A 19,213-nucleotide genomic window follows, 5' to 3' on the forward strand; every position below is an offset into this window, starting at 1 on the left:
GCTGGAAGCATGGCACAAACACCCACTGTTTCATTTCACATCTCACCTCTGTTCCCCATGACCCTCCCTCCCCAGATCTCCTCCTTATCCTCTCTTCCCCCCAGCAACAGAGCTGACCTACTCTCAGGCCAAACCCAGATTAAAGAGGCTGATGGTTCCAGCCTCCTGCAGAACTGTCTCCACTTGCTGTTGTGTCTCCACCTACCCTCCACTGACAGCCATCCTTACAGAACCCCAATTGTGATGGAGAAGCACTCACTGGAGCTAGCACAGTGCTTATCATTGCAGGCCCTGACTGTGGGAGCCTGTGTTTGGAGGTGGAAATCAAGCCATAGGCAGCATACCCTCCCTCCAAGGATCTACTTCCATTCCCATGATCACTACCGTAGTGCAGATGAACCCCTGGAGACCCACAGAGAACAAGTGGCTCCTCCAAGGTCACATAGCCCAACCAAGGTCTGAAACCTAAGAACTTGCCTTTAAGGACTAGGTTTTCTTCATGTTCCCCTGTCCCCAGTCCCTCTTCCTTTCTCCACCTTCCTCAGACTAACAATGGGGAAAGGAAAAAATTGAGGAATCCAACTCCATCAGCAGGGAATAACAGGAGGAGGAAGATGTGGAGAAAGAGGAGGAAGAGAAGAAAAAACGGGAAGAGGAGGAGGAAGAAGGAAGGAAGACACAAAATATTTGAGTTTCTTCATGTAGAGACTACAGATCCCCTGCAGTAGTCTCTGGGCCCCATTCTTCATGGTGAGAACTAGAAAGCATCAGGTTTACACTTCCCAAATGAAGGAAAGGGGGTCCTTTTGTCCTTGAGGGACAGCAGAGGAGATTTGTTGAATAACACAACAATGGTAGCCCCATCCCATGCCTTTGCCATATCCTGTGGGATATACTTGTAAAGCATCGAAAAGTGGATTCACTTTCTTTTTCCTTGAATAATTTAAGTTTTCAACTCATCTTACTAAGGAAGATGAGAAATTGTTATCAGGCCATCAGTGGAAGATACCACCAGATTATCAAAAGATTAGTTGGTATTCTAGTCAAATCCCACAATTTCTCCAAATGTTTTTAAAGTGAACCCTCATTCCAATCATCACAGGCGTTTTCCCCTTTCCTTTGGATACTCTCCAAAACATGTTGAGAAAAATACTGTGGCCGCTGTAAATCAAGAGGAGACTGAGAGCCAGGGAGGAAAGGTGGGCCGAATTGACCTAGGCAAAGTATTGACCTAGGTAAAGTATGCAGATGAGGCGGCGCAGGGGCTGCTGGTCAGGAGCTATAGATGAAAGGCAGTGTGTTGGCTCGCGGTGGCTTGCCTTGTGAGTGACCGTGGGTGGGAGTCTTTTACGGAGAGTGGTTCGGAAGAATCACAATGCACAAGTAAAAGGGAGGTTGGTGACCATGACTGTACAGCCAGGGGAGAGGAGGCTGTACTGTTCCTGTGCATGATCATTTTCATACTTACCTGGCAGGGGAGATACCATGATCAGGAAGGTGGTTCTCCCAGGGCGAGGCTCTGCCATTGCACTTCAGGTGTGCTGACCCCTGCGGTTTACCCACATGCGGGAAACTCGACTGCATAATTTGTGGTAGTGGGGGACTGCGTTCGCGCTTTCCCCTGACTTGGTCTGGTTGGAAAAGTAGCTTATTTTGTATGTGTAGGGTACCTTCTACTATGACCTCGGGAGTTAACGTGTTTTCAGGCTGTATATGAAGTGTCTGATATACACATCTTGTCATGTATGTGTGCTGAGAATGGGTCAATTTAGCCCATGAGAGGAAAAAAAAGTTTTTAGTAGCTGTCTTGGTAGAAAGTTTTAATTTTCCTACTTTTTGCTTCAATAGAAGTACATACTAGGTAATCCCGCATAGGTTTTATCTGGATGATACAAACTCCCCAACCACTGAGTTAGTGTATTCTGTGATCTCTCTCCTGTGCGTGGAGCAGCGGAGTCCCTGCTGTAGAGCGTGCTGTGTAGGACAGATGGCTTATTGGCCTACGAATCCTTTCAGGAAATGTGGAAGAGCTTAAACCACGCCCAGGTTAAAGAGGGTAGGGTTTCTACCTTCCCTCAGTGTTGTCTCGCTTTTGTTAATCTTCTCGGTACAAGATGACGCCGTGAACCATTTCATGCTGGTCAGATAATGTTCAAGCGGTTCTATTGTCTTTTTAAAAATATTGCTCTACGTTCTTCTCTGGCCCCCTTAGTTTTGCCGTCTGCTTTAAGAGTACGCGCGCTGTCCAGTGCGCTCGCTTCCTTTCCACTGTTTCATTAAAAGTCCCACCAATATTCGCTATCTCTCAACCAGAAAGATGATTCATGCCCATTTAATTCGTGGAAGCTACGGATCAGACTCAAATGAGCTGGCGTCTCACTTTTTGATATTTTCTGCCAAAAGGTTGAGGTGGTATAAAAGGTCAGCAGTCGGTGTAGGCAAGGATGCTGAGGGTGGAAAGTGGGACGACTGCGCACCAAAGAGAGAACTGAGGCTTGCTAACGGTTAGCCTCCGCGCTCGCGCTCCTAGTCACGGAGACGGAGAAGGGAGGAAAGACAACGACTGATAAAGAAAGCAGCTCTGAGCGGACGTGAGAAGGAAAGGCAAGTCGCGCCCCCTCCCGCGGATCCTCGGCTCCGAGATCCCCCTCCCTCCGGAGACGTCTATCACTCTGTTAAAAAAAACTCGCCTGTTCACCGCGGCGTTCAGGGTGCTCATTCACGGACTCCGTGAACAGGGCACGGTTCAGCACGACGTTACAAGGACTCGGATTTAGAACCGTGTTGCTCTGGGCACAAGGCAGAAGGCTAATTGTTAGGGAGGACTGGACGTAGGTAATGCTGTTTTGAAGCATATTCTCCATCTTAGAACAACAGTCACCCCACGGTAACTCTGACCCAGCCTGACTAAGCCCCAGATGACACTCCGTCATTATGTTACAGTAGAAATCCGGATCCGGTCAGTATTCCACGGAGTCGAAGAACGAACACCGCAAACGCCGAGATGAAGCAAGCAAACTCATTAAAGAGGTGGTTAAGGTTCAGAAGCCCCAACAGAGAGTGCCGCCAGGGTCTCTTGACATCCCTTAAAGGCCCATGAGGGGAAGTTGACCCCTTTGTAGCCTGTTAAGATTTTAATTGTCGCCGGCTCGCGCCTATAGGTGAGCTCTGCGGCGGTCCGAGGCTCTCACTCGAGGCTGCCAGCAGCACCGACCCACTTCTCCCCGGGCATCCTGGCGCTGTGATCATCCTCGAGGGGCAGCTTCTCGCGTCTTCGTACGCAAGTGCATTCTGTCCTAAAGAAGTCCGTCCACTCTGTGGCTGTGATAGGAGCCCCTTTCTCTCAGGGATAGAAAAGAAAAGGAGTGGAATGTGTCCGGCTGCTGTTAAAGAAGCTGGGGTGCTGAAAAGACGCTCTGATTTGGAATACCCGAGGCTGGCCAATTTATAAAGAACTTAAAAAGGCTTTTGGTTCTGGAGGCTGGGACGTCTAAGATCAAGGGCCTACTTGCTGCATCATAACATAGTGAAAGACGTCACATGGCAAGAAAGATCAAGAGACTCAATTTGCAGGCTCAAACTCTTTTAAATTGGCATTTCATCCATTTGTGATGGTGGTATCCTCCGGACCTGAACTCTTTCTGTTATGCCCCACCTTTCAACACTATTGCACTGAGGATTAAATTTCTAACACATGCTGTGGGGAACAACACATTCAAACTATAACAGGGTCCAGCAGAACACCAAACCACTGCACTGCTTTGGACCTCATCTGAGCCACGCTGATCTTGGAGGATGGGTCACCTGGAGTGGCCGGGAGGAACAGGAATAAAGGCCAGAATTGAGACATGGCATCTCTTTTGGTTCCCCACTCTCAATCCCACTTGCATTGTCACTAATAGTTACCTACTTCTTTGGCTTCAGCTTTGTATTTTCCGTTTTCCTTTATATTGCAGAGTCCTCTTAAAAAGTGAATATATTACCAATAATTTAGTAGTGCCTTAGTAAATGCCAATATCACTGATGATGTACCAGAAAATGGGCATGTCTATTGAGATTTGTTAAGTTTCGATGTCTTTCCAGTTTATAAAGGTAGCAAAGATTATAACTTATACCTCTCATTTCAAAGTTGTTAGATATCTAACATTCACGGCTATGTATCATTTTCCACTATGCTAGGCATTTACAATTACCCCATTTCATAATTTGTAAAATGCAAATCATGACTACCTCATAGCCATTAAGATGGCTACCATAAAAAACACCAGAAAATGAGTGTTGAAGTGTTGAAGGATATGGAGAAACTGGAAGTCTTGGGCACTATTCACAGGAATGTAAAATGGTGTAACATCAAACGGTGGCCTTGAAGTCCTTCACCATGGTAACTGCCAAAAAAATTTTAAATAGAAATACCGTGTGATCCAGCAGTTCCATTTCTGGGTATATACCCAAAAGAATTGAAAGCAAGGTCTTGAGGAGATATTTGTATGCCCAGCATTATCCATGATTGTCAAAAGGTGGAAGCCACCAAGTGCCCATTAATGAATGAATGGATAAACAAGATGGTAGACAGACAATGGAACATTATTCAGTCTTTAAAAGGCAGGAAATTTTGACATATGCTGGCATATGGATGAACCTTCAGAGCAATATATTAAGTAAAATAAGCCAGTCACAAAAAGACAAGTACTGTATGGTTTCACTCTTGAGGTTTCTTTTTCTTTTTTAAAAATAAAACCAATCCCACAAGGAAAAAAAAAAAACAAAACAGATTTTAATTGTCGCCTGTGCGTGCTCAGCTGATTTGTGTAGTTGTCTTTTTTGCGAGAATGGAGTCCTTGTCCTTTGAGGGAAATGGCTGTTGTTTGACATGATAGAGCACAGAACGGTGGTCTTGACGTCCTTCACCCTTTTCCTATTCTGACTGCCCGTTTCCCTACCCAACTATATAAAGAAAGGGAATTGTTCTTAGGGACTGAAGTCCTGAGAAACACCTTGTTGGACATGAACAGCGACCACCACAAAGATGAAGGTGAGGACCTCAGGACCCTCTCCCGACAACCTCCTAGCTTCGGCCTAGCCGCCCCCATTCCCCACTGCTCGCGACTTCCCTAAGGTGACAGTGTCAGGTCACAGCCTCCGCTGGGGCCGCCTCCGCAGGCTCGCCCCAGAAGCCCGGCTGCGGGGGCCGCCGTCCACCGTCCCCGTTCCCTGCGCTCCGTCTGTCCGTTCGCTGAATCCTGCGGGATCGCCGCCGCGTGCCTAGACCTACTGGCACCAATTTTCTCCCCTGGTTTTGCTTTTTATTTCCTTTTTAAATGTGACGACCCATCGTCGTCGTCGAAGTCGTCGTCATCATCATCTTCATCTTTGCTGCTTTCTTGGTCAACTCCCGTGTCTGCTCTCGGTTTTCCGCTCTCGGTCCGGACACTTTTCTCCATTCTGCATCCGCCCGGTGCCTCTGAGGCTCAGGCACACTGAAGGTCCCGCTGCGGTCCAGCCTCCCCTGCTTCTGTCCGCTTTCCCCTTTCCAGCTCCGCTCTGCAGCCGGATTCCCCCGACCGCAGCCGAGTGGAGCGCGGGAGCGCGAGCCCGCGGACGGCCGGAAGAGGGCGCCCCGGAGCCGCCGCCGCTCGCCCCACTCCCCCTCCCCCGGCGGCGCCCCGCGGTCCAGGCGCGGGAGTGGGCACCCGGGCGTCTGCGGGACGCCGCCGCTGCAGCAGCCGGGGCAGGGCGAGGGGGAGGCCGTTCGGCTGTCCCTGTGATCTCGGGACCCCCTACGCCCAGGTCTGGGTCGTGGCAGCACAGCGACTCCACCTCTCCGATCTTGCACGGAGTCGCAGTTTGCAGGTTTTGTCGTCCTAAGAAGTTGGCGGCAACACTCGGAGTTGTGGCATTATTTCCTCTACGTTGAAGTGCGGTGACAAGGGCGTCTCTGTGGCGCAATCGGTTAGCGCGGTCGGCTGTTGGTGGTTCGAGCCCGTCCCAGGGACGGGCTCCTGGCTTTTAAATACTTTAATCCTTTCTTAGGTCCTTCTTACCCTTGAAAGTGGAGAAAGAAACTTCCCCTCACCCTTCAATCCTTTGTTTCCTTGGGTGTCAAAGAGAATGCAAATTCTCATGTAAATGTAAATTGGTAATTCTCATAAGGGAACCCTAAGACCGAGCTAGGACACAGTCCTTCTCAACCTGGGAATGTATGGGAAAGGAGGAGCTCCACAAGATTCTCTTTCGACATTGATTTAGTCCCATGCTTTATGATTACAAATCATGCGGCCGTCATCGTTCTTGTCCACATATCTTTGACCACTTGTTGGAGTATTTCTGTAGAGTCAACTCCTGGAAGAGCAGTTACGTGTTTTAAAGATACCAACCCTTTGTCTCCTAGGTTGGTTTTTTGGCCATAAGTCTTTCCTTTGTTACATGGTGAATGGCTTCAGTGTTTAGAGTGTCCAGATTTTACTTATTAAGTGGTATTATACCTGTTTACATTTCTCCCCTGCCTTCCTTTATGCTATTGATGTCAAGCATTTTGCTTCACAGTGTTATAGATCCCACAGTGTATCTTTATTGTCAGATGTTTTTTAAGGTAGGAGTAAGAGGGCTGGGGCGTGGCTCAGTGGCAGAGGCTTGCCTGGTCTGTGTGAGGCACTGGGTTCGATCCTCAGCACCACATACCAATAAATACATTTTTAAAAAAATAGAAATAAGGGCTGGGGATGTGGCTCAAGCGGTAGCGCGCTCGCCTGGCATGCGTGCGATCCTCAGCACCACATACCAACAAAGATGTTGTTTCTGCCAAAAACTAAAAAATAAATATTAAAATTCTCATTCTCTCTCTCTCTCAAAAAAAAAAAAGAAAGAAATTGGCATATGCCTGTGCCTTAGTACATTTAAAAAAAAATAGAAATAAGAAAAGAAAATCCTGTGTTCCCATAATATTTGCCAGTGTAGATACTATTTCCAGCATTCCTCATATTTTGTGTACAACCAGAAATCAGTTTCCTTCTACTTGGAGGAATTAAACAACTTTTAAAATTCTACGTCCACCCCACCCCAATCCCTTTAAAGATGTGCCACTGCCTTCTTTGCATGCTTTACTCCTCACTACCTTTTCCTCTGATTTTGATAATTTTTTTTTTTTCTGTTTCAATGGATTTGAGCAGCTTGATTGTGATGTGCCTTGGTGTGGTTTTCCTCAGGTGTCTTGTGCTTGGGGTTTGTTCAAATTCTTGGATCAGTGGGTTAATAATTTTCATTATGATTGGAAAATTTTCAGTCACTGTTTCTTCAAAATTTCTTTTTCTTTCCCATTCTATTCAAGGACTCCATTTACTAATTTTTTTGTTTCTCAAAGTTACCCTACAAGATGTTAATGCTTTGTTCATTTAATAACAATTTTTTGCCATAAGTTTTGTTTTTCGATTGTTTATGGCTTTATGTTTCCTAGTACTTTTGCCTGCAATTTCCGATCTTCTGTTTTAAATTCCATCTGCTGAATTTACTATCTCGGATGTTATTTTTGACTCTATAATTAGATTCTGGCTATTTCTATCTGTTCCATGTCTGTGCTTAACTCTTTGGACCTATGAAATAGTTATAACAACTGTTCTAAAGTTCTGTTACTTCTAACTTTGTGTCAGTCTGGTTCATCTTTGATTAATTGAATATTCTCCTTTTTATGGGTCATGTTTTCCTAGCTTTTTACATTCCTGTTATCATTTAATAGTGGGATTTGCTTTCTTGAATTTTAGAATTCCTATAAATCTTGAATTTTGTTCTGGGGTTCAGCTAAGTGACTTGTAAACCATATAATCCTTTTGGTTCTTGTGTTTCTGATTTTAGGAGATTCAGGAGAGTGCTGCCTCACTACCAAAACATGAATTATGAACAGTTCCAGTCAGGCTGCTATGTTCAGGCACTGTTGAGTGCCTGCCTCATGCAAGGACCAGACCTGTCCCATGATTTTTCTTAGATATTTCTCTGGTATCAGCTAGTTTCTTTAGAAGCATGTATACATACACTGGTGATCTGATGAATATGGATTGTGTGTGGGGGGGGTCTACATATGTGCAGATTTTCTCTCTGCTGGGCTCTCTTCTCTCTGGGTCTTTGTCCTATGAATACCAGATTTCCTGCTCTCATCAGACTCTCAGTTTCATCTCAGTGCAGGAAGTCTGCCATAGAGCCCCTTCTGTGTGCCCAGCCTGGGACAATTCTGCACCTAACAGTGTAAGCTGGGTCATCAGGGGATACATGGTTTATTTCCCCCTTTTCAGGGGGTTACTGTCCTTTGTTGCCTGATTTCCAGGCAATTAAAATAAAAGATTTCTTTGAAGCCCCTAGAAAGTACTCCATTAAAAATGGTAAGTGGAGTGTGACATTTAAAAATCACCAGAGAAATTTTATTTCCAATTAGGGTATAAGAAGTTGCAAGAGAATATCTCTCCTAACCTAACCATGAGAACAACCTGGTTCAGATTGAAAATAACAATTTTTAAATCACCAGAGAGGTAAGGTTGCAAAAAAACTAAAATGAACTGAATTCCAAGAAGTGACAAGCCCATTTTATCAAAGAAGAGATCCACGGCAGTTTTCAACTCTTGTGAATTGGTGTGAATAGGAGTCTACCCTATATGTGAATAAAGGTAAGTTATCCAAATCTTTAATGAATTTTTAATGGCATCCTGTTGGTAACTGTAATGGATTAGAATTCCAAGGAGCTGCAGTCACAGTCAGTACCTACCCACCAACTTCTTTTCACAGGCAATGCTGTAGACTGAATTGTGTCCATTTCCCCGACCCAGTAGCTTAGAATGTGACTCTACTTGGGGATAGGGCCTTTAAAGAGGTAATTATACTAAATGAGGCTATTAGGGTGGACTATAATCTGACTAGTTTCTTTATAAGGAAAAAAAAATAGGTCATAGAGAGAGACACCACACAGAGAAAATTCCACATAAAAACAAAAGTGGTCATCTACAAACTGAGGAGAGAGACCTCAGAAGAAATCAAACTTGCCATCTCCTTGATCCTAAACCTGTAGCCTCCAAAACTGAGAAAATTAATTTCTGTTACTCAAGCCAGCCCGATTGATTTTTTTGAATGGCAACCCAGGCAGGCAAATAAAGGCATCAACAAATTCAGGAGAGTAGTACATTGAAAGCTGGACTCAGCGCAGGAATGACTGTCAGAGAGAAGAGAGTACACTTGAGCATTGTTGGGTGCCAACATGGTCAATTAAAACAACCAGCCAAGCTAAAGTAACGGTCAAGCCTTTATTCATTTGGTAGGTTAGCATAAGCAAGAGGTTAAATAAAATGGGTACCAACTTCTTCAATGTTCTCTCTCTCTCTCTCTCTCTCTCTCTCTCTCTCTCTCTCTCTCTCTCCATTGAATGGCATCAAGCAACTGTGAGATGTATCAAATAGGGGACAACTAAGTTATCAAATAATGATAACTGAGGGGCCCTGAAAAAAAACCTCTTGGCAAGTGGAAGAGAGAAGAGTAATGGCTAAGAGTCAGAGTAAAGTAACTTCCAGTCTCCTGATAAGCTGCTCTCTACAGAGGCCCTGAGCAGAGTTTTGAGGTGAGACCTCCTTTCCATAAAGAGGTCTCTGGGCTGGGAATGTAGTACACAGTAGAGCATGACTGCCCCCAGGGGAAGCGCCTTAGTTCTTACCTACGGCCATTTCCAGAGACTGCAGCCCACGGGCTGCTCACTAAACCTAATGTGGGAAAGTCTCTCTCCCACCCCAATTGCCTGTCTCACAAACCCTTTTAATAGTCTATGACAGTGCCTAAAATGTCGTCTATAGAGAAGCCCGTTTTAAAGATAGATAGTATAGTTAGGTAAATCGGGTCTAATATCGAGTAAAATCGAGAATAAAGGCCACGTTTGAGACTGGAGCCCGGGAAAGCAGAGCAGCACTTGGGAAATTGAAATGTTAATGTCCCCAAGGCCCAGAGCCCATTCTAAAGAAATGTTAATGGAGCAGCTCCCAGCAAACTAATCAGAAGCAGCCCCAGGCCTTCCCTGAATGCAAGCCAGCAACTGACAAATTCTGGGAACTAAAAACAACAACAACAACACACTGAAATCTTTCCCAAATGTAAGACAGATACTTTCCTCAAGTGCTGGGCAAAAGCCCACTGAAGGTTAGGACTGGGCAGATCCCCAGGTACCCAGGGCTTTTGCAGAATGCCTCTCTGTGGATTGCAGAGCCCTGTGGGACAGGGTGCAGAGAACAAAACCACAGGAGGGAGTTTTTATAGCCAAATCTAATGGGGTCTCTGGGTCTGCAAGCTGCCTTGTTGGCGCACAAGGGGGGGGGGTTAAGTGTTCGGCCTGGGGGGGGGAGGGGGACGAAGCGCTCAGCCTTGAGCGGGGGCTGGGGCGTTAGGGCTTGAAGCAAACAGGTGATCAAGAACCAGACAGAGGGTTTGAGTGGCCAGGTCACCCTGCAGCTAACTTTGTTTGGCGTGCTCTGCCGACAGCTTACTCAGCCTGTCCTGCACCTAGCATGGGGTACTACAGAAGGTGAAATAAAACTGCCCGAGGTGGCGATCCTGTGAAGTCCGCTAGGCTGCCCTGCATGCCCCACCAAGAGGTGGCCTCGCAGTCTTTCCGTTCCTAGTCGCCTTCGGGGCTGGCCTCCCGAGGAGGTCGAGGCTGGCCTCTCGGGGAGGTCGAGGCAGGCCAGGAAGCGTGGTGTGCTGCGGGCGGAAGCCAGAAGCCTCGGTGTCGGCCTTTGCTGCTGTGCTGGCCGAGCACGGAGACGTTAGTCGCTGAGCTGGGGAGACGACAGCGGCAGGAACCCAGCCTTTCGGAAAGGCTGCGGGGCGCGGGCTCCCCAGGGCTTGGTAGGAAGGAGCTGCGAGAGACCGAGGGGGACTTCCCTGCGGCTCCTGGGGACCGAGGGCGGCGCCCTGCCCAGGGCCGAGGAGGCACCGCCCCTGTCGAGGGGCCGCCCAGGGACCCGTCGCCCACACCCCCGACCCCTGCCGCGCCTCGTTTCCGGGGGCCCGTGGCCGTCACGTTCGCCTCGCCCGCGAGAGGTCCCGGCCCCAAACCGGGCGGAGACATCCCGGGTCCTTTTGTCATTCCAGCTGCCTCCGCTCTCGACAGAGGGACGAAATCTCAGAGGGACGAAGGCCACCAGCGTATCTGCTTCTCTAGTAAAGGTCAGCGACCTGTCGTCACTGCCTTCCACACACCTGAGACATCCTCCTTCCACCTGCTCGGACGCGGCCACAGGTGTCATTAGCTCCCGGGAAAAGGCGACGCAGACGAGGCCCATGTCTTGTGCAGCCAAGTTCCTGTCTTGAGTCTGTTCCTGGAGCAGCGTCTTCCCTGAGCTACTCCGTGGCTCTGCCGTGTGAGCCCGGAAAGCCCTCCGCGGGTCGTGGTGGCATCCTGGTGTCACCTCACAGCTGAGGGACAGGCGGACGGGCCTGAGCGCACAAACGTGCCTGTCCCCACCGCTCCCCGTGCTCCCGGCCTCCGGTTCTGGCGGTGGCCGCGGTGCGCGGGAGGAGTCCTGCTGTGCCCGGGGCAGGGTCATACCCCCCACCCCCACTCCAGTGCACTCAGTGGGCGAACCCAGTGCCCCCGGATTCCTCTCCTTGCAGGCATCCCGAGGAGCGGCTCCACACCCTCCTGTCTCCCAGCTCCCGTGGGGGTTCTTCCCGGAGGAAAGAAAACAGGGGAAAGGGCTGGAGACCGGTGGGGAGCCACAGACTCACCTCCTCCACCTGGCGCCCACCAGCGCCTCCCGAGAGGGGAGCGCAGGGAGGTCTCGGGCCGGTCCCTGGTCCCCAAGACGGGCCGAGAGGCTTTAGGGAAGGGCGGACAAGGGCAAAGGCAGGACGGCCCAGCCTCCCGAGGGTTGCAGTTAGGTTCGCCTCCCGTCTAGACCGAGAGACCGGGGTCCTGGTCAGTGACCAGGCCCGGGAAGGTGCGCGGGTAACGTCCGCACTCGGTCGAATCCCTCGTCTGAAATGGACTTGGCCTAAAACTTCAGCGTCCAAAAGAACTTGTTGTTTTGGTGGTTTTTAGTCTGTTTGGGGGGTTCGCTCTGAGCCATGGGAGGATGGTAGTACAGAATCCCAACCTGGAGATGCTGGGGGTGCAAACGGTTGTAGGGCCAACAGATGGGGTGGTGATGGAGAGAGGTCCCGTCGGGCTGTCTGCTGCGCCGGAGTCTCGGGCCCTGTGGCTGAGATCCTGGGTCTCAGGCTCAGCCCCTTTCTCCCTGGTCCACCCCCTGGGCATCCTGGCAGGCAGCGGGTCCACGGCCGGGTCCCCTCTCACCTGGGGTTTGCCGGTCACTACTGAGCTGCAGTAGAGACGCACCACCAGCGGCTCCGCTCGGCGGATTGTGCTTTGGGGGGTCTTCAAGTCGCCCTACTTGTGGGACCCAGTTCTGTTGCTTCGCCTGCGGCCTCAATTTTTGGAGACAGCTGGGAAGGTCCGACTCCCTAAAACCACCAGCAGCTCGTGGAAGGGCAGACGTTTCTAGTGTGTCCTCTAAAATTAAGTCGAGGCTCGGCCACAGCTCCCTGGTGGTCTAGTGGCTAGGATTCGGCGCTTTCACCGCCGCGGCCCGGGTTCGATTCCCGGTCAGGGAAGGCCTGATGCCTTTTTCTGCAACCAGCCTTTCGCGCGCCAGGAATCCTACCTTGTAGCTCCCCAGAGTGTGTTAAGTGGTACCAAGAGTCTCTTCTACAGTCTCTGGGTTCATGAAAAGCCCTGAAAATTAACAGTACCTTAGGAACCTGGGGGGCGACATCAAAACCCCTGATGTGTGTGTCTTTCTTCTTCAAGAAGTTGAAGCAGGAGAGTGTGCATTATTACCAGATTTGCTAAGAACCATCTCTTCAACATACAAAGACGAAGCCTGTCCTGTCTCAGGAGAGGGTATGACCTTCAGCTAAGGAGGAAAGGGACGTCGAGGGTCTCTGCCAGTCGAGGAACAAGAACTGGCTGCCAGGACTAGGGGTTTGCAGGAGGGGAAGCGCTGGCCGGCTACTAGGCCATCAGGGAACTGCGATTGGCGGAGTATCCCGCTCCTCCACGGCAGCTCCTTTGCGGCGGAGCACCCTGCACCTCAGCCTGCCTACACCTGCGGTCCTCAAAGCCACAGGCTCCCTGCTGTCCGCCAGAGACCAGCCCCAGCGCCACCACCCAGCGCCCCCACCTCCGCCAGGGCCTGCTAGGTCCACAAGTCCCCAGAGTTGCCTTGTCCCCGACGGGCGCACCTCACAAGGCCAGAAAAGTCAGCCAAAACTTTTGTTGTTGTTCAGGAAAAAAAATCCAGACTCTATTAAGTGTTGCAGATAGACGTTTTTCCTGCCATGAAGATTTCTTCTCCATGGAGGGTACAATAGAAGATCTTTAACCACAGGGTGAACCAGTACATATGAGGTAGTTGCATGTCCCCCACTGAAATGAGCAGAATGAAGTGATAGTACATCCTGATATTCTCAGCTAAGAGAAGAGAGAGGGAGAACGTAGTCAGTAGGAGATGGAGGGGAGTAGAAGACCTGTAGCTGCCATAGAAATAGCAGGTAACTATTGTGGGAGTTTTTACAATACAGAGAAGAAGTCCTCCAGGGAAAGTTCCTATTAGGGAATATGCACCAATAATTCCATTATTGGTGGATACAAAGTACACCATGATCAGAATATCACTTGGATGTTGTAGGTTTAAAATTCAAAACTAAAACTCTGAATTTACTGACAGAAATTTAGCAAACACATAATCCTGGGATATAAACATTTCTCAAGAGAACATTAAAGGCCTTAATAATCAAGGCTGTGAAGAACTGACTGAGCCTTGAGGTAAAAATTGGCTCCGTGTGAACCTCTCCCTTGCAGGAGGGGTTGACAGTCCCTAGTACCATTGTACCATTCGTTGATACAAGGAAATGAAGGTCACTTGTCTGTTGCACAAACACATTTAAAGGATCTCTGTTAGTATCTCCCTCATCCTTCTTATATGAATCAGTCTTCTAAGTCTGAGGCTTATCAGATTGTGTATGTTTCAAAGCTTCTGGACAAACTGTCCCACTTTTATATTTGCTGGCAAAACACAAGTCAATGAGCACAAAGAAATTATCCTCGGAAAAAGAAATCTAAAGGGTAATGTTATTTGAAACATACCAGTTCCATCTAGTTATTGTTTCTATACTTGTGGGTCTACAGAAACCTCTAGAATGGAAATTTGGCCTGCATGGAAAGATTTTTCCAAATTATGAATAAATAGCAAACTCCTATCACTGTTTCCTTGGGTTGCCGAAGAGTAAACATGTATATGGCTGCAGTCTTGCTCACAGATTTGCTTCCCTACAAGAGCAGAATTCCTTGCCTGAGTTATCTCAGTTCCCAAAGTGTGGGACACAACATAGTTTTTCTATGCAATACCAGGTGCCTACTAACATATAATTTTAGAACAAAGTTATGCACCCAGCCTGATTACTATTACTCTGTGGTATTCATATGGTGAAAATGTTAATAATTTGAGTTTCATGACTTTAACTGGAGAAAAAAAGAGTTATAATTTTTACTTTCACACACACAAAAATAGGCCTCAGGATGTGTATAAAATAAACTTTATTCTCAAGAGTTTTCTAAATCCTCATCCTTCAAGGAAAACTAACACATGCTTCACGGGCTGATGAGCAATCTGCAGACATTATTCTGACTTTTTCTTGATCCCAAGTCTTTGCCATTTTCCTCCAGTGCTGCTGACATCAATCACTAGAAGGAGGGGGAGGAAGGGCAAGGGTCAGGGCTCTTCAAGATTATCACCGAATCTAGGCATTGGCGTCATTTAGAGAGTCATCACGTTTGCATGTTGGAGGGCTGTGATTTCCACAAACTACCCGCTTGGAACAGCTGTGAAGTTTGGTTTTCAGAGATGGAGCCCTTGGGCTTTCAGATTTGGGTTTTCATTTTTTGTTGTTGTTGTTTCAGTTTTTTTCATCAACTGAGGAACTGTTTGGGTTTATGCTTTGTTGAATTAGACAATAACTTTTCAGAGTTCCCAATATTAGTTGTTATCTGAAACAAGGAATAAGGAAAAAAAAAAAACAACAAGAATCTTCTCTCAGTTCTTGCTGGTACCTAACTGGGGCTGGCGAGGGGCTAGGTGGTGACAGATGGTGGGTGCACAAGGAGTGCAGTTGAGTGGAGAAGCTGTGGGGGTGAACTACCAGGGACAGACACAGGGTCCCCCACCTCAGGTTAATCGCCCTGCTCAAAGCTGCTGCAGCTGTGTCAGTCACACCTCCACCCACCTCCTCAGCCTCAGTTTACTCCCCATTGTATTCCTCTAGAGGAAAATTAAGATCTTTATACCACCCAGGAAGAGATTTGCTTAGCCTCAGACATGCACATTCAGAAACAGCTTGTTATAGGAGAGAGAGAATAATTTGTAGGGAAACCAGCCCCCACCCCTAAATCCAATAGGAGGGTGGCCAAGGGAAGAGTCCTGTAACGTGAAAGCCAGCAGGGTCCTTAGACGCCATGCAGGTAAGTTTCATCTTTAGCCATGAGAAGACAGTGGTATCAAGATGTTGAAATTAGTTAAAGCCACATGAGCTGCAGGTGGAAAACCTGGTACGGAAGTCCAGGCCTTAACCCTTTTTCACTATGTCAGAGTTGAAAGGCTTCAATCTGAAGGGAGCCAGCAGGCTCCAGAGGCTGTTGGGTGACCTTGGCTGGGACAGAAAGACTCATGTAAATGTTCTTCTAAAGAGATAAGGTGGGGTACAGAGAAGGACTCATCACAAAGAATAAAAAACCCTAGCAAATAAAGAGCCAGCTTGGGCTGATCCAGTAGAGACCAACATTCCACAAACTTAATTCTCTACCTGGATGCTCCTTATCAGCATTTCCAAAAATATTTTCAGTATAACAAAGGTCTCAAATGAAAAGTGAAACAGTACTTATTTCTCATTCTTAGGTGTTCTTCATCAGCTAATCTTTTCCACATTTGTGTTCAAAAAAGTTTGACAGTTGGGCTGGGGCTGTAGCTCAGTGGTGAAGCACTTGCCTTGCATATGTGAAGCACTGGGTTCGACCCTCAGCACCACATAAAAATAAATAAAGATCCTGTGTGTTCATCTACAACTAAAAAAAAAAAAAAAAAAAGTTTGAAAGTGCTGGGTGTAGTGGTGCACGCCTGTCATCCCAGCAGCTGAGAGGCTGAGGCAGGAGGATCTTGACTTAAGCCAGCTTCAGCAAAAAGTGAGGCACTAAGCAATTCAGTGAGACCCAGTCTCTAAATAAAATACAAAATAGGGCTGGGGAGGTGACCCAGTGGTTGAGTTCCCCTGAGTTCAATCCCTGGTACCCGCTCCCCCCGCCAAAAAAAAAAAAAATTTAAAAGACTCTGCTATATGTAGCTAGACGATAGGTCTAATCCACCCGCCTCTTTTTCTCTCTTTTTTAATTTTTTTTTGCATGCTATAAAAACAAAACCACTAGAAAGGAAGGCAAATTCTATCAATGGATTTTCTGTGAAGCTAGCTGCATGTTTAGGAGACATCCAGTACCTCTATGGTCCACATCTGTAGCCACATGTTATAATCACGCGGGAGTTTTTAAGACTACTTAATGCCCTGAACCCACCTGAAACCACTTAAATTCTCCAGGTATAAAGTCCGGGCATTGGGTTAGTTGAAAACTCACCAGGTTATTATGACAGCACTATTTAATGACATTAAGTCGACATTAAGATAGAAGGGATACTAATAGAGAACAGGAAGGGGATCCAGAAGGAGAGAGGAGAGCAGAGAACGGGGACGAACCAGGAAATAAATTCTATCAGATTATGCTATTTCCACATATAATCTACCACAACGAACCTTGATTTTTATATAATTATAATGTAATAACAATAATAGAAAAGAGATTAGTAAATTAGAGAAAGCAGACAGGGGCAGGAAAAGGGGGAGGGAAAGGGAAGGTGAAGGTAGATCAAACTATGTTATGTGCACGCACAAATAATGGCATGACGAATCCCACTGTTATGCTTCTGGCAGCTCTGGCCTCCCCTCTCTCTTTTGGGTGTGGCAAGAGAGAGGATCATTCTAAGAGCGACCTTACACTGTGAGCTTGACCCCTTACCTCTGGAAATAGAATCCAGGCTAGCAGGGAGGCTCTGATATTCCTCCTGGAGGTCACTGCTTCCACTACCCGGCTGGGCAATGGGACCCAGGGTCGGCCTGTGGAGGCTGGAGGAGCACCCTGTTCCAGGGAATAGTCACACTTAGGCAAGTCACACACATCTGCTTAAGAGAAAGCTCTCTGTAAATTCATGTCCTTCCATTCCATCTCAGCCCAGGAAGAAAACCATGGGACTCAAGGGCCGGGGCTTCACTGGGGTGGGGCAGAAGCTTAATTTTCACAGGATCTTCAGTGAGAATAGTCACATTCACATGCATCATCACATGCAATGGCTGGCTGCAATATGAAGGAGGCTTCTCCCACTCATTGAATGCTGCTTCTGTCTGGGAAGGGACTGGGTCACTGTCCTTCTGGCCTCATACAATATTGTAGAAGGATGGCACTCTAACAGGAGGGTGTAGGGAGAACACTCTTGGGGATGATGATGATGACCAAGACATCAGGAAAGTGAATGACAGTGGCAGCAGAGGAGACCTCCCTCCTGATGAAGGAAGAGCTCAGAAACCTAGGTCCTGCTGAATCACCAGCGTATAAGAACAAACACACAACATGCAGCACACAGCCGCAGACAGCACACGGCACAGAAGTCACAAGAATGGGAGATCACAGGCTCTAAGAGGCATAGTTTGGACTTGGGACAAGTCTCTGCCTAAACTTGCTTATTTACTTATAAAATGGAATGATAGTTCCGACCTCCTTCCCACCTAGGCCATTTGGGAAAATAAGTAAGGTATATCAAAGTGCTTAAAATCTGTGAAGTTGTGCCCCTGTGACATGTCCTTAGAAAGGTCGAGTCACCAGAACCCTGCCAACTTGTCCCTCTCCTACCGTTTCCACTGTCAGAGATGCTGAGGTGATATTCCAGGCTTTCTCGCAGGCAGTCATTGATGAAAAGGGTTTCCTTCAGGTGCTGCTGCAACTTCCACATCTCATCTTTTGTAGCCATTCCCCCAAGACATGAAATGAGGTAAGAGATAAGGACTCTTTGTCATTTCACTTAGCATGATAGTCTCCAATTATTTGCAAAATAATGTCATAAAGTCATTATTATTTATGGCTGAGTAATACTCCATTGTGTATCTATACCACAATTTCTTTATCCATTCATCTGTTGAATAGCATCTAGGTTGGCCCCACACCTTAGCTATTGTGGATTGAGCTGGTGTAAACATTGATGTGGCTACATGTAGTATGCTGATTTTAAATCTTTTGGATATAAACCAAGGTGTGGGATAGTTAGGTCAAATGGTGGTTCCAATCCTAGTTTTTTGAGAAATCTCCAGTAAGGGGGGTGGGGGACGAGAAGAATAGACATTCAGTAGATTAGACAAAGGGGAAGGAAGGAAGGGAGAGGAACAGGAAAAGGAAAGACAATGGAATGAATCCAAAATAATCTTTCTAGGGGCTTGTACAAAACAATATAGTAAATCCCGCCATCCCTAAGAATGGGGCCCTGACTAGAACAAGACATATCTCATGCTGGTACAATTATATCAAAATGATTTCTACTGTCATGTGTAACTAAAAAGAACCAACTAAGAAAACTTAAAAAAAGAGTCTTTGTCATCAGGTGGTTGCAAGGGTCTCTCCTCAAGGTCCGGCCTTCTACCGTTCTTCTGCCAATCTCACCTTTTCATCCAGGTGCACCAAGCAACTTCCAGAGCCCGTAGGGTTTCAAACAAAGCCTAGTCAAGTGCTACGCCGACTCCACAGAATTTAAGAAGTGTCAGGGAGATTGACAGGAGGTGGGAGAACACTGAAGGCCTCCCCATAGGGCCACCTAGCACCGGGAAAGGTGTGGCCACCTCCTTGGTGTGACTAACCCTAGGTACCCAAGGTAGGGCAGTGAGGCTGGACACCCGAGGAATTTCAGGAAGCAGGTTTATTTAAGCTGCAGTGGTCCAGAGGGGATAATGCCTAAAAATCTCTGGACCCTGAGTCTGGAAATTCTTTTAGATTCATACTCGGGGGGTGGTTACATGACAGCTGGAGTGGATGGGAACATACTGTTATTCTTTA

At 47.4% G+C, this 19,213-nt stretch overlaps 1 protein-coding gene and 2 non-coding genes across 4 annotated transcripts in view; 2 read left to right on the top strand and 1 right to left on the bottom strand.

The window, feature by feature from the left end:
• The first annotated feature begins 1,460 nt into the window (after nt 1-1,460).
• LOC120891024 (U1 spliceosomal RNA) lies at nt 1,461-1,624 on the top strand. Its single transcript, XR_005735461.2, has one exon. It is a non-coding gene; the product is annotated as a U1 spliceosomal RNA (small nuclear RNA).
• Nucleotides 1,625-12,558: 10,934 nt separating this feature from the next.
• On the top strand, nt 12,559-12,630 carry Trnae-uuc (transfer RNA glutamic acid (anticodon UUC)). Its single transcript has one exon. It is a non-coding gene; the product is annotated as a tRNA-Glu (tRNA).
• A 1,969-nt stretch (nt 12,631-14,599) lies between these two features.
• Nucleotides 14,600-19,213, bottom strand: part of LOC120890550 (NBPF family member NBPF6-like protein) — a 28,476-nt gene continuing 23,862 nt past the window's right edge. The window contains exons 7-9 of one of the 2 annotated variants that reach the window (XM_040287486.2): nt 18,023-18,127; nt 17,135-17,254; nt 14,600-14,761 (exon numbers count right to left, since the gene is read on the bottom strand). In XM_040287486.2, the coding sequence (XP_040143420.2) occupies nt 14,697-14,761; nt 17,135-17,254; nt 18,023-18,127 (290 nt within the window). In that variant the 3' untranslated portion in view covers nt 14,600-14,696. Of the gene's footprint in view, nt 15,065-17,134; nt 17,255-18,022; nt 18,128-19,213 lie in introns of both variants that reach the window. The other variant, XM_078027667.1, reaches the window with a different exon arrangement.

This window comes from Ictidomys tridecemlineatus, chromosome 11 (assembly GCF_052094955.1).
Source record: "Ictidomys tridecemlineatus isolate mIctTri1 chromosome 11, mIctTri1.hap1, whole genome shotgun sequence".
In the NCBI taxonomy this organism is placed as follows: Eukaryota; Metazoa; Chordata; class Mammalia; order Rodentia; family Sciuridae; genus Ictidomys; species Ictidomys tridecemlineatus.